Genomic DNA, 20,567 nt, shown 5'->3' on the forward strand with positions numbered 1-20,567 from the left:
CGCAGCCAGGAAGAGTCCGACCTGCAACCAATGAGCTTTCAGAGACAAAGGAGCCAGTTTCTATGAATCTGCATCAGCTGAAGGTCTGACTCATCGACACAAACACACCAATAAGTCCTTGATTTGAAGAAATATTAAATTCAGTCTGAGCCGGAACAGATGGAGTTTTGCTGTGATTTAATCTGCAGCAGCCCTGGCTGCACAGCCTCAGTGTAAATTGGACTGGCAGCCTTTAGAGGCAGCAGATGTGACGCTCGTTTCATCAGCTCTGCAGCCAACTCTGAAAAATTCAATATCCCCGAGGCAAACTTAATATCATTAAGGCCAATCATCACAGCCGCTGACCGGCCATGAAACCCATCAGGACGCTCCAACGAGAGTCCAGCACCGGCTCCAGTCAAACTGCGCTTCAACCGTCTGCCGGTTCTGAACATCCTGGTTTTAAAGCTACATGTTGGCAGCCATGCAGGACGCAGGCCTTCATTCAGCCAGCAGAACCTTGGTACCACCCTCTGCTCAACCTGAACCCGGTTTGGTGCTCAGATGGACTCGTGGTCTCTGATCGTCCTGGTCGACTTTGACCTTTAACCTGCAGAGTCTGAGATGGAGCTTCTTCTCCACACGTTGATCCTGAGCTTTAACTCTTTTGCCGCAGCACAAAAAATGACAATAATGAAGTGAAGTCAGTGACTGCATCACGTCCCAACCCCACATTCAGACCTTCAGATAATTCTAACTATCTGCTCTAAGAGGCAGTGTGAACCTGCGCTACTCATCGATCCGTCCTACCTTGTGGAAACGCACATCGATGCTACGTCACATAATGCTGACTCAGCAGATTTCTTATCATCCCACCTGTGGAAGTGTAATATTAATCGTATCCCATCATTTCAGTGACCTGTGCCGTTCGGTGGACACATTGAGGCTGAGCTGCATTTAAAAAAGTCTGACATACAACGGATTAATGCGCAAAAGAGATTTTGCTGCGATCTGCATTTGTAGATGTCTCTGTTTCATTAAATGTCAATAAAAACTTGTTTGCCATGTCTGACACTGTTTCATTCTTCCAAAAACCTGTTTTTGAATGTTTTTCAAAAGGCAGGAGAAAGCTCATTTCAACAGAAACCTACTTCTACTTCTTCAGCTACTTCTAATGAAAGTTTTCAGCTTTCAGGAGTTTTCAGGAGAGACTAAGAGCCCCTCCAGCTTGGATCCGGCCGGCGGTGACACAGCAGAACCAGAGCAGCGGGTCTGGGTCACTGTGTTTCACGGTGGGGCCGGTTCTTGTCAGACTCCAGCAGATGGTGCAGCTCATCAGGATGCTGACGACTGCAGCACCTCTGAAGCTGTGAACGAGAACATTGACCTCGGCCACCAGCCGATGACCTCAAGACTGTCGTGTTTGGAGTGTGAAGGTCCAAATACGACACAATCCTGATTTCAGTTAATTAGGCAACAATTAACATGTCAACTTGGGGCATTAAAGCCACTTCATTCCAGTCAATCCATCAGTGCATCAAGTTCAGTTTAGAATTACCATCCGTCCATCCATCCATCCATCCACCCATCCACCCATCCATCCATCCACCCATCCATCCATCCATCCATCCATCCATCCATCCATCCATCCATCCATCCATCCATCCATCCATCCATCCATCCTTGTCCCTAATGGGGTCGGGATGGGTGCTGGTGCATCTCCAGCTCACGTTCCAGGTGAGAGACGGGGTCACCCTGGACAGGTCGCCAGTCTGTCGCAGAGTTTATAATTACTTTACTGGTCAAAAAGGTTCCATCAAAGGAAACACAGCAGACCATCAGCATTCACTCCTGACCAGCAGGGGGCAACACTGGAAAACCGCCTGAATTGTGTTGACTTTACAGCAGTCCCTCACACAGAGCACCCTACCAAGCTCCTCACAAAACTCCCACCAAGCTTTGCACCCAACGTCATTCTGAGCGGAGCTGACGCATGAAAGTTACTTGGCCCACTTCCTGGGGCAGCAGGTGCGGTTAGGTGCAGGAGCCGCAGATGGGACTGGAGTTGTGATACCAGGTCGAGGGGGTAGTGGTTTCCATCTGTGATTGCCAGGGCGGCCTGACGTTCCTAAGGAAGGAAGATGGGGAACCAGGCCTCTAGAACAAGGACACATCTGGTCACTATGCTGAGACGTCTACAGGCGGAGTCGCGTTTGGCAGTAACATCTATGTATTCCTCGTCTGTGGATCGTAATCCTTCAAAGTCCCTCTCATAAAGTATATCTCCTGGATCCATTTTGTTGACTGAATCTCTTACCGCAAAGCCTCACCATTACTTTTCTTGGTCGGGTCATTCTGTCACGATTTGCTGTTGGTCAGGACGGATGCGAAGGACCCACGTTGTGGTGTGAAAATGGTCATTTTAATGACATTTATAGGCGAGTACTGAAATCCAGGCAGCACAGGTGAGTGATGAGACAAGGAAACGCAGACACTGGTAGCAACTGGGAATACTCACCACAGAACGTAGACACGACATTGACATGACTATGACAAGGACGCGACGAACACACAGACACAGCTGGGACCAATCAAGGGCTAACACAGGAACTACATTGACAAGAAAACAACATTTCAATCCTCACTTAATGCATCTTAGTAAACTACATTTACATTTGACTGTTCGGCCAATTAAACTAGGCCACCTCTCCCAGGTTTCACTGCATCCATGGTGAAATGCTGTTAGAGGCGCTGATGTCCTTAGCAGCAAGAGGGGCCCCTGAATCAATTTCTGCTCAGGGCCTCATTCAACCTTGGACCGGCCCTATATGAAGCTAGACCAGCTGCAGAGATGCAGAGACAAACGGGGGATTTAATTCATGCAGCTTTAGTAGCTCCTTCATTTCACGTCTGTTGAGTTTTTAATAAGCGTCACAGAATCTGCTTCGGGTGCCAGAGCATTATGGGATGAGTTTCTCTGATCTCTGCGCTGCCGTGCAGCAACTCTGACTTTAAGTAGTCAAAACATTTGATATTCATTGTGTCGCCACAAAAAATATAATAAAAATAAACCAGGTGCTGCGCTAGTCACAAGGCGAGTGCGAAGCTCCTCCACGGGCTGAACCCCCATAATGCACCAGCTGACCGGGAACTCAAACTTTATCAATGTAGACAGACTTTATCAAAATGCTGACATTTTGAGACATCAACGCACACAATGCTTTGTTCACAAAGAAATATTCTCACTGCCCATCCAACGTTCCTATGAACAGTGGAGTTAAACTTCACTCTTACCTGGATAAATTCTATAAAGAAACACAAATAATCACAGGGGTTTGATATAAATGTCCACATAGGTGAGCTCATATGAGCGATGCGCACCGAGGTGAACTACAGAGATCAAGCCACGACAGCGCGAAGCGGCAAAGGAGGCGCCAGCGGTCTGATGGTGCTCCCTGTTCAACGCATCAGCTATGAAACTATAAACCCATCTTTCTTTCAGGAATAATTCTGTCCTGTCAGGGAAATGCTCACCACAGAAGAGATGCTTGTAGTCCGGCTAATTAAAAAGAACTGGGTTTTTAAATTAATATATATAATTATAAATAATAACTAAAAATTCCCTTCTCACCCTCCGTGGGTGGTCTCTTCATCCTCTGAGCTCAGGTCCTCTACCAGAGGAGCTTCAGGTTCACAAAAACACACAGCACTTAGCCTGGTGAGTAAAGTCTGGCGGCCCGCCAGGCTTATCCCTGGGGGCCTGCTGAGGGGTCCCAGTCAGAGTAACGTCCCTCACTAAGTTCCTACCTGAACTGGAACCGCCAGCATAAAACAACACAGGGAGGTGGATCTTTAGAAAACCGTCTCCTGTTTCAAATTTGGAAGAACTGAAATTCAAAATGGATTATTCTTAACTTTAATGAGGATTACTCTGCTTTGTGCTTTTATTTTGTAATGCCTGCCAAACATCCTGACAAGGGAAGAACTCCTTACACAGAAATCGATCAGCAGGAGAGAGGAAGAGGAGGGCCTCATCAACGACTCGGTTCAATCTGCTGGGTCCCTGAGACAGAAAACCTAATAACTAATAATAAGCTGAACCTTGTGCATTGATTGATAACTACAATCAACTGCAATGAATTGAATAGACCTTTCTTGGTGCCTGGAGGCGAAGTTTATAAACGGAGCTGCAGCTCTTCCCATTTCTCCTAAACACTGATTTCTGCTGGTCTGTAGAGAATAAAACCCTGACAACCAACTGCTTGTAGAGGCTAAAACTCAACCTGTTGGGGCAGAAGGTGAACACAGAGGCAGGTAAATATCATCTGGACCCCTTTAGAGTTTTACATGTGTTCATTTCAAAGGACCCCTGCTGGCGTGACACTTGACTTCATCGCTTACTAAAAGCCGGCCGGACCAGCGCCGTGGCCGCCTGGCCTGTGACTCGAGGACGGACGTTTGAATACACAGAGGAAGGGAAGTGGTGGGAAGCTGTATTGATCAAGAGAGGCCGAAGCAACGAGTGTAAAGGGTAAAACGTTTCTGCCTGAAAGCCCAGAACAAAGGAAGAGCCTGAGAGCCAACAGGTTGTAGAGAGGAACAGTCTGCGGGGAGGAAACGCTGAAATGAACGTGGAGGTTTAGGCCAAAATAATAAAGTCAAATAATTTACACAGACAAGCTGCTTTTATGTGGTGTAGGACTGCTTGTGGAGCGCCACGGAGAGAGGGGCACAAAGCCGCAGCTTATCAGGCGAGCACAAAGGGAACGAGAGACAAAAGGCAGAAAGCTGCAGCGTGTTTACCTGGGAGGTCTGCCAGAGCTGCTCAGCCAGAGAGCCGATCTCCGACAGGATGAGACAGACGAGGAAGGACTTTGATACGCTGCTGCTCCCCAGAGCAACCAGGGACTCCTTCAGCTTCTCTGCAGCCTGCAAGCAAGCAAACAACAGCTTCACTTACGGAGCTCATCAGGGGTTCACTCAGGATTTAAAACAACATAAACAGCCCCTTTCACCAAAACTACCATGAAATATGGAACCAGGGACAGAAACTTCCTCCACAATTTCACAGGAAATACTAGGAAAAGCAGAAAGACATCAGCACGGACCTCAGACCAGCAACTCCTGCTACCCCATCAACCTGGGAGGGTCAAAGTTCATCTGCAAACCACCTGTAGCCCATCAATCTCCAGAGATGAAAACATCTCAGATGTCCCAGGGTCAGAGGTCAGAGAAATGCCCTCCGGCTCAGACTCTGATCAGCACAAACAGCTCAGAGCAGCTGTGAAGCACGGTGGTGGAGGAGTGGTAAACCGGGCCACAGATCCAGATAAAGCTGGATCTGTGACCCGGATCTTCCTGGGTCACGTGACCCAGGAAGATCCGGGTCAGGTGACGGACCGGCAGCTTCTCCTCCTGGATCTCTAGACGCTTCTCCACAGCTGGACTGGTTCTGTCCCAGTTCAATCTAGGCAGAAGACGATACGGCGTTAAAGAGGAGGAAGAGGTGACACTCCTCATCTCCGGCGTCACAGGGAAGCAGAGTCTGAGTGGAGAGCTGAAGCTGCGAGCCCTGCTGGCTGCTGATGAAGGAAACCTGTCAGCCATCTTTTCTGCTCTCTTGCCATGAAACTGGAGGAACGGCTCCGTCTGTGTCTTCGGTTCAACTCTGAAGGGAAAAATGGCGACGAAGCATCGAGATTCATTTGAATATCATGAAACATTTTTACAGGCCCTGGCCTGCAGCTGCAGCGCATGCAGCATCAACCCTGCAGCTGCAGCGCATGCAGCATCAACCCTGCAGCTGCAGCGCATGCAGCATCAACCCTGCAGCTGCAGCGCATGCAGCATCAACCCTGCAGCTGCAGCGCATGCAGCATCAACCCTGCAGCTGCAGCGCATGCAGCATCAACCCTGCAGCTGCAGCGCATGCAGCATCAACCCTGCAGCTGCAGCGCATGCAGCATCAACCCTGCAGGAGCTGGAGGGAGCAGGTGATTCAGCGTCTGGTTTCCACCAGCTGTGCTGTTCATGTGTCTGCTTGCTAAAGATTGACGGTCCGATCCCAGATCATGGGATTCCCGTTCACTGATCCGTTCACAGCTGCATCTGGAACCATTCCTTCAGTCAGATATTGCTCCTGCTGCTAACCGGTCCGAGGTTCTGGAGGACTGTAGGTCCTGATCCGGTGAATCCCAGAATCAGGCTGCTGGAAAAAGCTGCAGACGAGTTCCAGCTCCTACCGACCTTTGACCGGGACAATAGCATCTGGACTCACCCTGCCAGGCCGCTGGCTGTGCAGCAGCGTCCGGGTCAGCTCCCTCAGCGCTTCCTCCAGGCGTCTCCGCAGGTCCGCGGACGGCCGCCCGGAGCACAGGAGGTCCAAGGCCCGGGACGCCACCCGGCAGGCCTGGGGCAGCAAGTCGGGGAGCCCCGGCGGCGGGGGGGCCCTGCAGGCCGCCGCCACGCTGTCCAAGAGCAGGAAGACGGTTTCTGATGCCGCTGAGTCGCCGTGGCCCTCTGGGGCCAGAGCCGCGCTGCTGCCGTCGAGGCGCTGCAGGGAACACAGAGACTGAAGGAACCGCATGTGAGGCAGCAGCGCGTCGCTCCAGGGATCGCTCTGGAGTCTGGAGGGAGGAGGAGGAAGAGGAGGAGGGGAATGCAGCAGGAGGTCAGGAGTCTCTGAGTCACGGTCTGGGGGAGGATCGGCACTGAAAGCTGGACTTCCTGGACCAAACAGATCCTGAGACAGATCCTCCATGATGGCTCCGTCTGAAAGATGGAAACAGAAAGAAAACTTCTGGATCAACAGATATTAGTTCCAGGAACCATCAGAACCTGCAGAGTTCTGTCCATAACCCAACAGTTCCTGATTATGGAGGATTTATTAACAGCATCCTGGAAACAAAAGGCATCAGTACCTCAGCAACTGAAGGACCTCCCTGGTCCTGATTGCCCTTTGACCTCAGGGTGTCGCTCCATCGTCACCTTCAGTCTTCATGACCATCAGGGATAAATAATCCATGAATGAACCAATCAGAGAACTCAGCAAAGAGAAAAAACCCCAACCCAGCTCTTTGACCTTTGACCTCTCCTTTAGGGTCGTTTGTTCACCGACAGTCGTTTTTGGGTTTTCTTGCCTCATCTTTTCTTCTCAGGTGTTTCCAGGTTTTTCCAGGTGAGTTTGGGAACCACCTGCAGCTTCAGCCACCAGGAGGTTCACCTGAGCACCAGCTGGGTTTTCATGCTGTGTAAAATTCTGTAATTATTCCATAAAATGCATAAAGACAGTTCACCATTTCTGGGATCAGGTCTCCGACGCTCCGAATCGCCTTGGACGGTTCTGACAGCGTCTGGTTCTGTTCCGTTACGGCTTCGTTCACAAATTGAAATTACTCTTTACGTGCAAAATCACAAACATCAAACCGCGCCTGAGAAACACTTCCCACACCGAGGGGAAAATTGGACTAAATTACACTTTCACATTTTCCTCTTTGTGATTTTCTGTGGAAGAAAAAGCTGGTTGCTATGGCGCTGCATCGGGAATATAAAGGAGCCCGGAGAGGCTCGATCAGGAGCCGCAGACAGAGTAATGTGGCCACAGCCATTTTCATACAAATACACATTTGAATTCAGATTGCTTCTCTGAGACACGTCCACACAGGACATGAAATATTCCTCTCATTTTCAGGAGGCTCTGGTCCAAAGAGTCCAAAACACGTCTGTGGCCTTTAAATCAAAGCTGCACAGTTGTTGCTTGTTATTCTGAGAGAAGAAGAAGAAACCATATTTTTTACTTTCACAGCTCAGAGTTCCTAAATGTCTCCCTGCAGCTGTTAGGAGAAACGTGCAGCGGATCCACGATGGATCCATCATGTGAGTCCATCTAAGGAAAGCCGTTTCCTCCAGCTGTTCCTGAGCCGCGTTGCTGCTTCGACACAGACTCGTCTGAAACACAGACGTGAAACAAAGACTCGTCTGAAACACAGACTCGTCTGAAACACAGACTCGTCTGAAACACAGACGTGAAACACAGACTCGTCTGAAACACAGACTCGTCTGAAACACAGACTCGTCTGAAACAAAGACTCGTCTGAAACACAGACTCGTCTGAAACACAGACTCGTCTGAAACAAAGACTCGTCTGAAACACAGACGTGAAACAAAGACTCGTCTGAAACACAGACGTGAAACAAAGACTCGTCTGAAACACAGACTCATCCGAAACAAAAACTCGTCTGAAACAAAGACTCGTCTGAAACAAAGACTCGTCTGAAACACAGACTCGTCTGAAACAAAGACTCGTCTGAAACAAAGACTCGTCTGAAACAAAGACTCGTCTGAAACACAGACGTGAAACAAAGACTCGTCTGAAACACAGACTCGTCTGAAACACAGACGTGAAACAAAGACTCGTCTGAAACACAGACTCGTCTGAAACACAGACGTGAAACAAAGACTCGTCTGAAACACAGACTCGTCTGAAACACAGACTCATCCGAAACAAAAACTCGTCTGAAACAAAGACTCGTCTGAAACAAAGACTCGTCTGAAACACAGACTCGTCTGAAACAAAGACTCGTCTGAAACACAGACTCGTCTGAAACACAGACTCGTCTGAAACAAAGACTCGTCTGAAACACAGACTCGTCTGAAACACAGACTCGTCTGAAACAAAGACTCGTCTGAAACACAGACTCGTCTGAAACACAGACGTGAAACAAAGACTCGTCTGAAACACAGACTCGTCTGAAACAAAGACTCGTCTGAAACAAAGACTCGTCTGAAACAAAGACTCATCCAAAACAAAAACTCGTCTGAAACAAAGACTCGTCTGAAACAAAGACTCGTCTGAAACACAGACTCGTCTGAAACACAGACGTGAAACAAAGACTCGTCTGAAACACAGACTCGTCTGAAACAAAGACTCGTCTGAAACAAAGACTCGTCTGAAACAAAGACTCATCCAAAACAAAAACTCGTCTGAAACAAAGACTCGTCTGAAACACAGACTCGTCTGAAACAAAGACTCGTCTGAAACACAGACTCGTCTGAAACAAAGACTCATCCAAAACAAAAACTCGTCTGAAACAAAGACTCGTCTGAAACACAGACGTGAAACAAAGACTCGTCTGAAACACAGACGTGAAACAAAGACTCGTCTGAAACAAAGACTCATCCAAAACAAAAACTCGTCTGAAACAAAGACTCGTCTGAAACACAGACTCGTCTGAAACAAAGACTCGTCTGAAACACAGACTCGTCTGAAACAAAGACTCATCCAAAACAAAAACTCGTCTGAAACAAAGACTCGTCTGAAACACAGACTCGTCTGAAACAAAGACTCATCCAAAACAAAAACTCGTCTGAAACAAAGACTCGTCTGAAACACAGACTCGTCTGAAACAAAGACTCGTCTGAAACACAGACTCGTCTGAAACAAAGACTCGTCTGAAACACAGACTCGTCTGAAACAAAAACTCGTCTGAAACAAAAACTCGTCTGAAACAAAGACTCGTCTGAAACAAAGACTCGTCTGAAACAAAGACTCGTCTGAAACAAAGACTCATCCGAAACAAAAACTCGTCTGAAACAAAGACTCGTCTGAAACAAAGACTCGTCTGAAACACAGACTCGTCTGAAACACAGACGTGAAACACAGACTCGTCTGAAACACAGACTCATCCGAAACAAAAACTCGTCCGAAACAAAGACTCGTCTGAAACAAAGACTCGTCTGAAACAAAGACTCGTCTGAAACAAAGACTCGTCTGAAACAAAGACTCGTCTGAAACACAGACGTGAAACAAAGACTCGTCTGAAACACAGACGTGAAACAAAGACTCGTCTGAAACACAGACTCGTCTGAAACACAGACTCGTCTGAAACAAAGACTCGTCTGAAACACAGACTCGTCTGAAACACAGACGTGAAACAAAGACTCGTCTGAAACACAGACTCGTCTGAAACACAGACTCGTCTGAAACAAAGACTCGTCTGAAACACAGACTCGTCTGAAACAAAGACTCATCCAAAACAAAAACTCGTCTGAAACAAAGACTCGTCTGAAACACAGACTCGTCTGAAACAAAGACTCATCCAAAACAAAAACTCGTCTGAAACAAAGACTCGTCTGAAACACAGACTCGTCTGAAACAAAGACTCGTCTGAAACAAAGACTCGTCTGAAACACAGACTCGTCTGAAACAAAAACTCGTCTGAAACAAAAACTCGTCTGAAACAAAGACTCGTCTGAAACAAAGACTCGTCTGAAACAAAGACTCGTCTGAAACAAAGACTCATCCGAAACAAAAACTCGTCTGAAACAAAGACTCGTCTGAAACAAAGACTCGTCTGAAACAAAGACTCGTCTGAAACACAGACTCGTCTGAAACACAGACGTGAAACACAGACTCGTCTGAAACACAGACTCATCCGAAACAAAAACTCGTCCGAAACAAAGACTCGTCTGAAACAAAGACTCGTCTGAAACAAAGACTCGTCTGAAACAAAGACTCGTCTGAAACAAAGACTCGTCTGAAACACAGACGTGAAACAAAGACTCGTCTGAAACACAGACGTGAAACAAAGACTCGTCTGAAACACAGACTCGTCTGAAACACAGACTCGTCTGAAACAAAGACTCGTCTGAAACACAGACTCGTCTGAAACACAGACGTGAAACAAAGACTCGTCTGAAACACAGACTCGTCTGAAACACAGACTCGTCTGAAACAAAGACTCATCCAAAACAAAAACTCGTCTGAAACAAAGACTCGTCTGAAACACAGACTCGTCTGAAACAAAGACTCATCCAAAACAAAAACTCGTCTGAAACAAAGACTCGTCTGAAACACAGACTCGTCTGAAACAAAGACTCATCCAAAACAAAAACTCGTCTGAAACAAAGACTCGTCTGAAACACAGACTCGTCTGAAACAAAGACTCGTCTGAAACACAGACTCGTCTGAAACAAAGACTCATCCAAAACAAAAACTCGTCTGAAACAAAAACTCGTCTGAAACAAAGACTCGTCTGAAACAAAGACTCGTCTGAAACAAAGACTCGTCTGAAACACAGACTCGTCTGAAACAAAGACTCATCCGAAACAAAAACTCGTCTGAAACAAAGACTCGTCTGAAACAAAGACTCGTCTGAAACAAAGACTCGTCTGAAACACAGACTCGTCTGAAACACAGACGTGAAACACAGACTCGTCTGAAACACAGACTCATCCGAAACAAAAACTCGTCCGAAACAAAGACTCGTCTGAAACAAAGACTCGTCTGAAACACAGACGTGAAACAAAGACTCGTCTGAAACACAGACGTGAAACAAAGACTCGTCTGAAACACAGACTCGTCTGAAACACAGACTCGTCTGAAACAAAGACTCGTCTGAAACACAGACTCGTCTGAAACACAGACGTGAAACAAAGACTCGTCTGAAACACAGACTCGTCTGAAACAAAGACTCATCCAAAACAAAAACTCGTCTGAAACAAAGACTCGTCTGAAACAAAGACTCGTCTGAAACACAGACTCATCCGAAACAAAAACTCGTCCGAAACAAAGACTCGTCTGAAACAAAGACTCGTCTGAAACAAAGACTCGTCTGAAACAAAGACTCGTCTGAAACACAGACGTGAAACAAAGACTCGTCTGAAACAAAGACTCGTCTGAAACACAGACGTGAAACACAGACTCGTCTGAAACAAAGACTCGTCTGAAACACAGACTCGTCTGAAACAAAGACTCATCCAAAACAAAAACTCGTCTGAAACAAAGACTCGTCTGAAACAAAGACTCGTCTGAAACACAGACGTGAAACAAAGACTCGTCTGAAACACAGACTCGTCTGAAACACAGACTCGTCTGAAACAAAGACTCATCCGAAACAAAAACTCGTCTGAAACAAAGACTCGTCTGAAACAAAGACTCGTCTGAAACAAAGACTCGTCTGAAACAAAGACGTGAAACAAAGACTCGTCTGAAACACAGACTCGTCTGAAACACAGACTCGTCTGAAACAAAGACTCATCCGAAACAAAAACTCGTCTGAAACAAAGACTCGTCTGAAACACAGACTCGTCTGAAACAAAGACTCGTCTGAAACAAAGACGTGAAACAAAGACTCGTCTGAAACACAGACTCGTCTGAAACACAGACTCGTCTGAAACAAAGACTCGTCTGAAACAAAGACTCATCTGAAACAAAGACTCGTCTGAAACAAAGACGTGAAACAAAGACTCGTCCGAAACAAAGACTCGTCTGAAACAAAGACTCGTCTGAAACAAAGACGTGAAACAAAGACTCGTCCGAAACAAAGACTCGTCCGAAACAAAGACTCGTCCGAAACACAGACTCGTCTGAAACACAGACTCGTCTGAAACACAGACTCGTCTGAAACAAAGACTCGTCTGAAACAAAGACTCGTCTGAAACAAAGACTCGTCTGAAACACAGACTCGTCTGAAACACAGACTCGTCTGAAACAAAGACTCGTCTGAAACAAAGACTCGTCTGAAACACAGACTCGTCTGAAACAAAGACGTGAAACAAAGACTCGTCTGAAACAAAGACTCGTCTGAAACAAAGACTCGTCTGAAACACAGACTCGTCTGAAACACAGACTCGTCTGAAACACAGACTCGTCTGAAACAAAGACTCGTCTGAAACACAGACTCGTCTGAAACAAAGACGTGAAACAAAAACTCGTCTGAAACAAAGACTCATCCGAAACAAAAACTCGTCTGAAACAAAGACGTGAAACAAAAACTCGTCTGAAACAAAGACTCGTCTGAAACAAAGACTCATCCGAAACAAAAACTCGTCTGAAACAAAGACGTGAAACAAAGACTCGTCTGAAACAAAAACTCGTCTGAAACAAAGACTCGTCTGAAACAAAGACTCATCCGAAACAAAAACTCGTCTGAAACACAGACTCGTCTGAAACACAGACTCGTCTGAAACAAAGACTCATCCGAAACAAAAACTCGTCTGAAACAAAGACTCGTCTGAAACAAAGACTCGTCTGAAACACAGACTCGTCTGAAACACAGACGTGAAACAGACTCGTCTGAAACAGACGTGAAACAAAGACTTGTCTGAAACAAAGACTCGTCTGAAACAAAGACTCGTCTGAAACAAAGACTCGTCTGAAACAAAGACTCGTCTGAAACAAAGACTCGTCTGAAACAAAGACTCGTCTGAAACACAGACTCGTCTGCATGAAGCAGAGACAGGAGCGAGACACAAGGACAGAAAAGTGTCTGTGTCCAACATGGCGCCCGCATTAAACAGCTTAAGGAAATTAATTAAATCTTTGCTCCAGTTAATGATGAAATCATCGCCTGACGTTTTGTGGTGGGCTAGCTCCACCATTTTGTTGAGTGAAACCAAGACCAGCAGCCTCCCTGACCTCTGACCTTGGCGTTTCAGACCAGCAGCTGCAGATGATCAGCCTGCTAGCTCTGCTGGTCACTAGACAAATGAAGCAGATCAGTTCCAGAACCCGTTGCTGACCATTAGACCCACTTCCTGCTGATTTTGTGCGTCCGCTGTGCAGAACAAAGACCTACCTGCCGTCTCCCAGCTGCGGTTTGTGTTGTCCGTTGCCCTGGAGACCAGCAGCTCCTGCTGCAGCCTCAGCACCTCCTGCTGTAGCGCCTGGGCCCGCTCCCGCCACGCGCCGTCCTGCCGCCTCAGTGTGCGGCCCAAAGCCTCGCTGTGCTGTCGGCTGCTCACACCGGGGGGTCTGCTTCTGATGACGGCCATCGCCACGGCCACCTGGGCCTTCATGAGCCACCACGGGACTCGGCCGGACCCTACGGCAGATGGAACAGGCAGGTTAATCAATGCCGGCGGCCATTACTCTGGTTCTGACAAGTCGCTTGGAGCCGATGATCTAAACGTCTTTAGGGGGTTCTCTGGACATCAGCTGCTTTTTCTCAATCTCCGCCCACTATCGTCGCCATGGTCAGAGGAAGGGTTATTTTATTGCGAACTAAGAGTCACTCAGACATAAAAAGCTGTTAAACTCAAGGGATGAGTAGGTACAGTACCAGACCAGAACCAGAACCAGCTTTAAATTGGTTCTTTTCTCCCAGCACTTCGTCACAGGGATGCAGTTTTATTCCCATTTGGTCGGCCTCAATCAGGAGGCTAACAGACAAAAACAACTCTCCACCAGGATGATAAATCCATGAGCCGAACAAGAAATGGATCTAGAGGCTGACAAGTGGAAGAATGGTGCTGGGAAGATTTAGTGATGAAGAAAAAGAGGAACTTGGATGACCAGGAAACCAAAACCCAGCAGGAGCAAAGCAAGCAGGGAGCCTGTGGAGGCGATGAGTGACGTAGAGACCAGGTGAACCCAAAACCAACAAAAAATAACCCAAACACCCGATTCCCAGAACCATGAAGACCTGAGGATCAGAACCAGAACAAGAAGCTGAAACAGAACCTAAGGGGTTCATCATCCTCTGACCGAGAAGCTTCCAGAAACACTAAGTTATTACTGTCTCAGATGACAAATAATCCCTTCGGACCCTGAAGGGTTAAAAAACAGCTGTGACACTCCCAACATGGCGTCTAGAAATGACTCAGTAATAGAAACTAAACGGCTGTTTTTAATGACTGAAAGAAATTTAAACTAATAATCTGTATTTTAGATTATCTGCAAACAATCGATTTTATACACTAACTAAAACTAACTTGGTTTTGTTTTAGACTTGAAACTAAGTTGCAACTTAACATAATAGCTGTTAGCTAAATTAACGTAGAAGAAAGCTATAAATAGGGCAGAAGGTGATTATGAAAGGTCCAGAGCCAGGTGGGTTGAAGAAGGAGAAAAGAATAGTGCCTTCTTTTATAACTTAGAAAAACGTAGACGGTTAATAGCCTTATGATTGATGGAGTGGAATGTTCTGAGACTAAGAGAATAACACAAGCAGTATTTAATTTCTATAGTAATCTTTATAAATCTTCACATACAGAACAAATTACTTCATTTTTTGAAAAAGTAAGAAATCTGATTCCTGTTATTGATGAAAATTGTAAGGAAATCTGTGATGAAGAGCTAAGAATCTCCAAATTTGATATTGCTATAAGAAATATGGAGTCTGACCAGACGGACTTAGAGCTGACCTTTAACCTTTATAAACATTTCTGGGAGGATTTAAAAGCTCTGCTGTTCCAGGCTGTAGCAGAATGTGTTAGAAGGAAGGAACTCATGGAAACTATGAAACAAGGTGTAATTAAGCTAATCCCAAAACCTGGTAAAGACAAATGTAAATAATTTAAGGCCTATCACGTTGTTGAACAGACTACAACATCCCAACAAAAGTTCTGGCAACGAGGTTAAAAACGGGCTCATCCAGAATAATTAGTTAAACTCAATCCGGCTTTCTAAAGGTAGATCCATCCATAACATCCGCCTGGTTCTGGACCTGATTGATTATAGTCACTTATTAAAAGACGATGGCTTTATGTTTTTAGATTTCCACAAAACTTTTGATTCTGTGGAACATCAATTTCTCTGTACTTCTAAATCTGCTCCTTTTTCGCATCTTTTCGGGCTGCTACTGCCTCTAGTGGCGTGGTGGTGGTAGCACAACTAATAGAAATACATTACTAAATCAGAATACTAAAGTCTTTATTATTTATTATTAATTCTGGCATAACTGGAACCGCAAAAGATCAAGTCCCTCACAAAACACCAAACCTTTTAATTTTATTAAGGAAGTAGAGCTAATTAAATGACATGAAACCTACAAGTGGTTCCAGTTTCACTCGTTGGCCAACCTGTTGAAACTATGGCAAGTTTTAAATACCTTGGATCATTCCTGGACATTCAGATCAACTTTGCTGAAAACACTGGCTACATTTTTAAGAAACGTCACTTTATCTTTTAAGACCCAGTGATCTTGGGGTTACCCAACAAGTGCAACTCATCCAAAACCTCTAGTAAGATAGAGGTAACATTAGCCAACATTGTTAGCTAATGAGTTAAAATGAGTTAACATTTTAACTCATTGTTAAAATGTTAACATAAAATATTTCATCAGATCATCCATCCTCTTTTTTCATCAGTTTGAGCTCATGAAGGCGTCACTGTTTCCTCTGGTAAATATAGAACATCATAACATTAGACGTCATTCACTGACGGTGCAATAATTATTCTGAGCCAAACTAAATGATAACATTTACCTGTAGCATGCTAAGTGTTTTACTTGATGCACTAATTGTTGATATGATTCTACTAATGAGTTTTATTTTATTGTTTTAGAGTCAAAGAAAAATTTCCACCTCGAAGACTAAATAGTTTAATCATATTTTCCTATATATTGGACTCTACCAACAAAACAAAAATGTGGATTATTGCTTGTTTAACAATCCTGGTTATTCGTCTGTGAACCTAATTAATTTGTTAGTTACTGACTTTTGCTCAATTAAATTTCTTATGTATACATTGTATATGGTATTTTTTACTGTTGATAATGTTTTTCATGTCTTATTTCTTTACTTCCTCCTATAAGTGATGGAGATATATAGATGTTATTTATAATGTATAAAGGTGTTGTTTATGTCACCTAATTAGCTTTACACCCTGAAGAAAAATGTGGTATTTTAAGAGATAATTAATCTTTCACGTTGCCAGTAATGGCAAAATTAAGATGTTGTGGTATTCTCGTTTAGTGACATAATTAAATTAGTTGTGCTACCACCCCCACGCCACTAGAGGCAGTAGCAGGCCTGAAAAGATGCGACTAAGAAGCAGATTTAGAAGAACACAGAAAGCTACGGAATTTGTTAAAAGCTGTGAGCTGCGCTGAAGTAAATAAAAGAGAGAAGTTAAACTGCATGCAGAGAGTGAAACTCCTTCCTACAGATGAAGCTACATCACAGATTTCAAAAGAAAATTAAAACGGGAGACCGCGGATAATATAGGAAATAGCGCCCCCTTCACTTCCGGAGTGCAATGGTTTCCAAATAAGGTAAGAGACTGACAGTGGTCCGTCCCGCCCCTTCAAGTTTGCTGCAGCGAGGTGTACTTGTAAATTAACGTAGAAGCCCAGCTGTTAGTCAAGTTAACGTAGAAGAAACTCCCGCTGTTAGCCAAATTATCGTAGAAGAAGAAAGCCCAGCTGTTAGCTAAGTTAACGTAGAAGAAGAAACTCCCGCTGTTAGCCAAATTATCGTAGAAGAAGAAAGCCCAGCTGTTAGCTAAATGAGGGCAAAAGAAAAAAGTCAAATAAATCTGTTTAACTCGTCATTCATCAGCACCAACATCAATAAGTACCGTTTAACTGGTTCGGTTCGGTCTCCATCGCCGGATTTAACGGAACCAAGAAGCTAACAGAGCGCAGCCTCCAGCTGGTGTCCCGCTTAAATCCGTCCCACAGGAAATTCACTCAGGGGTCAAAGGTTAACAGCTCTGTTGAACTGGGGAATCATTTCATCCATTCGGATTCTAAAATATATTCTAGAAAAACAATCTCATTAAATATAAATAAATCTTAAATTTCGTTTAATCAAATAAAATATTTTTCAAGTATATATATGTATATATATATTTTTTTACAAGAAATAGATATGAATTTTGAGTGAAGTAAAAATAAAAACATGATCTTGATCAATTAGTTGATTACTGCAACAGTTTTTACACAAACAGTTTTGCATAGAAAAGGCTAAAAATCCAGTCGGCTAAAGTTTTAACACTAAGTGGAAAATTCTACATTTTTTCAGAGTATTTGATCAATTTGATGTTGACCCAACAATATGTAATGTTAAATGCTCATTTCATAACTGATGATGTAAAGAACTTTGAACTGGCTTGATGCTGTGTAACCTATATTACATTCTAGGAATATTGGGATCATTAAAGAAATACTCCAAGTTAGATTTAATCCAAATGATTCTTAAACTAGGTTTGTCTGCTAGAGGAAGTGGCAAATTGTAAAACACAGACAACCAGATGGTGCAAAATTGGTGAATTGTATTATTATATATATACAGTTAATGAAGTCCAGAAGGGTTCTTGCTGATGATGAAAGGGAAAAAACTAAAATAATAATCCAGTTCTATCAGAGTGAAGATTGTTTGGCTGAATCTCCAACCAATTCAGAAGTTTTCTTTGACGATAGAAGGTGTTGTGGTATTTCCGGATCCGCTGATTGGTCAGATGATCCCAGATGATCCATGATTCATCCTGGACCCGGCGGCAAAATCCTTGAATGGGAATCTGTGACACTGCTGGCCTGTGGAAAATAATCAGTTCACATGTATTTTCTTAGAATTAAATGGGTTTACACAATTATGCAACTTACGCAAATTCTATTTATTTTACACAACAGTGTTTTTTTTTATACCGGTAAGCATTTCAGTTTGAATGCGCTATAATTATATCGGTGTATAACAGGCTGGGGAGGCTAGTGCTAGCATGCTAGCTCCCGAACACAACACTCACCACTTCCCTCTGGACAAACCGTGACCGATACAACGTTTGGTCGAATGTTCACATGTCTGCACACGATTGAATGAGGCACAATAGACATTAGATACCTGCTTTGGAAACAGACCAGAAGCCAACCTGCACACCAGCGTCTCCTGCCTGAGGTGCCATCAGCAGCCATATTAGCGGTAGCTGTCAGACGTGCAGCCGTCACGTGACTTTAAAACCTCGCGAGAACAATGTTGTTCTCGCTTGATTTAGTCTATATTGAATAAATTAAGGAAAGGAGGATTTTTATTTCTAATTAAATCTTTAAATAAAATGAAATCTAACAAAATGGAAAATAAAATAAATAAACTGAATCCAACAGAAACATGATCCTGGTTACATGTGAATCTTTATATAGTAATAAATCTGGCAGAACTTAAAGTGACACCAAGCCTGGATCTCACAGAGTTTGAACTGAAACCAGTTTCAGACGAGACACTCAACCTGAAGTTTACTGACTTCACTGGAAATGAGGTTAAGATCCTTTTTCTGGGCTAATGTTCTTCTAATTTGCTGCAAATTAGCAGAGTTTACATCCAGCCGTGGTTTAACCTTTTCTAACTTTGCTGAGTGACATTTTCAAGTGTCCTCCAGTTTGGAGAGCGAAGCTGTTGAAACATGGCCGACTGTTTCTGCCATCATTACAATCTCTGCCTCATTATCTGCAGAAACTCTCAGGATCTGCTTCTATGCAAATGTGGCGTCATGTTGGCAGATCTGTTTGTTTCCTAAGTGCAGCAATTATCTAAAACTGCAGCTAAATGCAGACTAATCTTTAAAATTACAGTCAGTCAGAGCTGTCTAATAGACTGGAAGAGGCTGAGGAGCTTCAGTGGATGGAGGGATGGCTTGATTAACGAAGTGTCCCCCCTCCCGTCTTAACGAGGTTCCTCTGGGCTGCAGCTCCGTTTCTCAGGCAGCTAATTGACCCAGACTAGAGCTGTGTGCAAACGACTCGCAGGTGTTGTGGATTTAAACGCTGTTGTCACACATCAGTATTTATTTGCTGTCTTGTTGCACATTTTCTTCAGGCTTCAGTATTTCACTGAAGTTACAAACATGAATGGAGACAAACTGTTGGGTTGCTTTGAATTTCATCATTTGTTCTGCTTCTCGTTTTCCTGCTTCATTTTGATTTATTGCAGCTTCAGTTTTATTCCCTCTTCTCTCTCAGCCTGCCTTCCTTTTCCAGCCTTGTCTTACTTGTAATCCGACCTGGAGCCGACCAGAACCGACCCGTAACGGGCCAAGCGAGTCCTCAGATCAGCTCCTGGGATTTGTTGGAACTGGAGGTCCAGTAGAACTCTGACCCAGTTCTGCTGTGGGTCTCCCTTGATGTTTGTCATGTTCTACAACCAGATGAAAAACTGCAGATCATCCTGCAGTGAAACATGGTGGTGGCAGCATCATGCTGTGGGAAGGTGGAGGGAGCCAAATCAGGACAACCCTGCAGCTAACCTGAGACTGGGGTCAAAGTTCAGCTTCCAGCAGGATGACCACCAGGAACATTATGGGATGGTTTAGGTCAGGGCAGGTTCATGGGTTAAAATGGCCTAGTCAAAGTGCAGACCTGAATTCAACTGGTCAAAACCTGAAATTCTCAGATGGTCTCCATCAACCTGACTTGAGTTGGACACGAACCCAAAGGAGGTTCTGTAGCGGGGCGGCGCCTGTGACCTTAAGACGGGTCTCTGCTTCAGAACCCAATCAGAACCCAGTCAGAACCCAGTCAGAACCCAATCAGAACCCAATCAGAACCCAGTCAGAACCCAGTCAGAACCCAGTCAGAACCCAGTCAGAACCCAATCAGAACCCAGTCAGCAGAGCTGGAGGAGCTTCAGGTCAGTTGGCGTCCAGAAGCTGCAGGACAGAAGGACCTCAGAGTTCTGACTCAGAGAGGATGGAAAAACATGCACTCCACACTTTTCAGATTTTTGTTGCACACCATCGGTTATTTTCTTTTGGCATAAATATGCCCACGTTCCAGCTTCTGATCAACACATCAATAACAATCTTTCAGAGCAACATGAATCATTGTCTCCTCGTCCCGCCTTCAGTTTCAGCCTCTGGTCGCCGCCAGCTGCGTGTT

The 20,567-nt window shown here is 44.7% G+C and overlaps 1 protein-coding gene across 5 annotated transcripts in view; it reads right to left on the bottom strand.

The window, feature by feature from the left end:
• Positions 1 to 20,567, bottom strand: part of mei4 (meiosis-specific, MEI4 homolog (S. cerevisiae)) — a 36,558-nt gene that overhangs the window by 8,903 nt on the left and 7,088 nt on the right. For 2 of the 5 annotated variants that reach the window (XM_008397004.2, XM_081602653.1), the window contains exons 1-4: positions 17,279 to 17,460; positions 13,557 to 13,802; positions 6,257 to 6,750; positions 4,783 to 4,908 (exon numbers count right to left, since the gene is read on the bottom strand). In XM_008397004.2, coding sequence (XP_008395226.1) covers positions 4,783 to 4,908; positions 6,257 to 6,750; positions 13,557 to 13,802; positions 17,279 to 17,306 — 894 coding nt within the window. In that variant the 5' untranslated portion in view covers positions 17,307 to 17,460. Of the gene's footprint in view, positions 1 to 4,782; positions 4,909 to 6,256; positions 6,751 to 13,556; positions 13,803 to 17,278; positions 17,462 to 18,095; positions 18,237 to 18,540; positions 20,139 to 20,567 lie in introns of those variants that run through there. The other 3 variants (XM_081602652.1, XR_532366.2, XM_008397013.3) reach the window with 3 other exon arrangements.

The sequence above is a fragment of the Poecilia reticulata genome, chromosome 21 (genome assembly GCF_904066995.2).
Source record: "Poecilia reticulata chromosome 21, P_reticulata-male-v2, whole genome shotgun sequence".
NCBI lineage: Eukaryota > Metazoa > Chordata > Actinopteri > Cyprinodontiformes > Poeciliidae > Poecilia > Poecilia reticulata.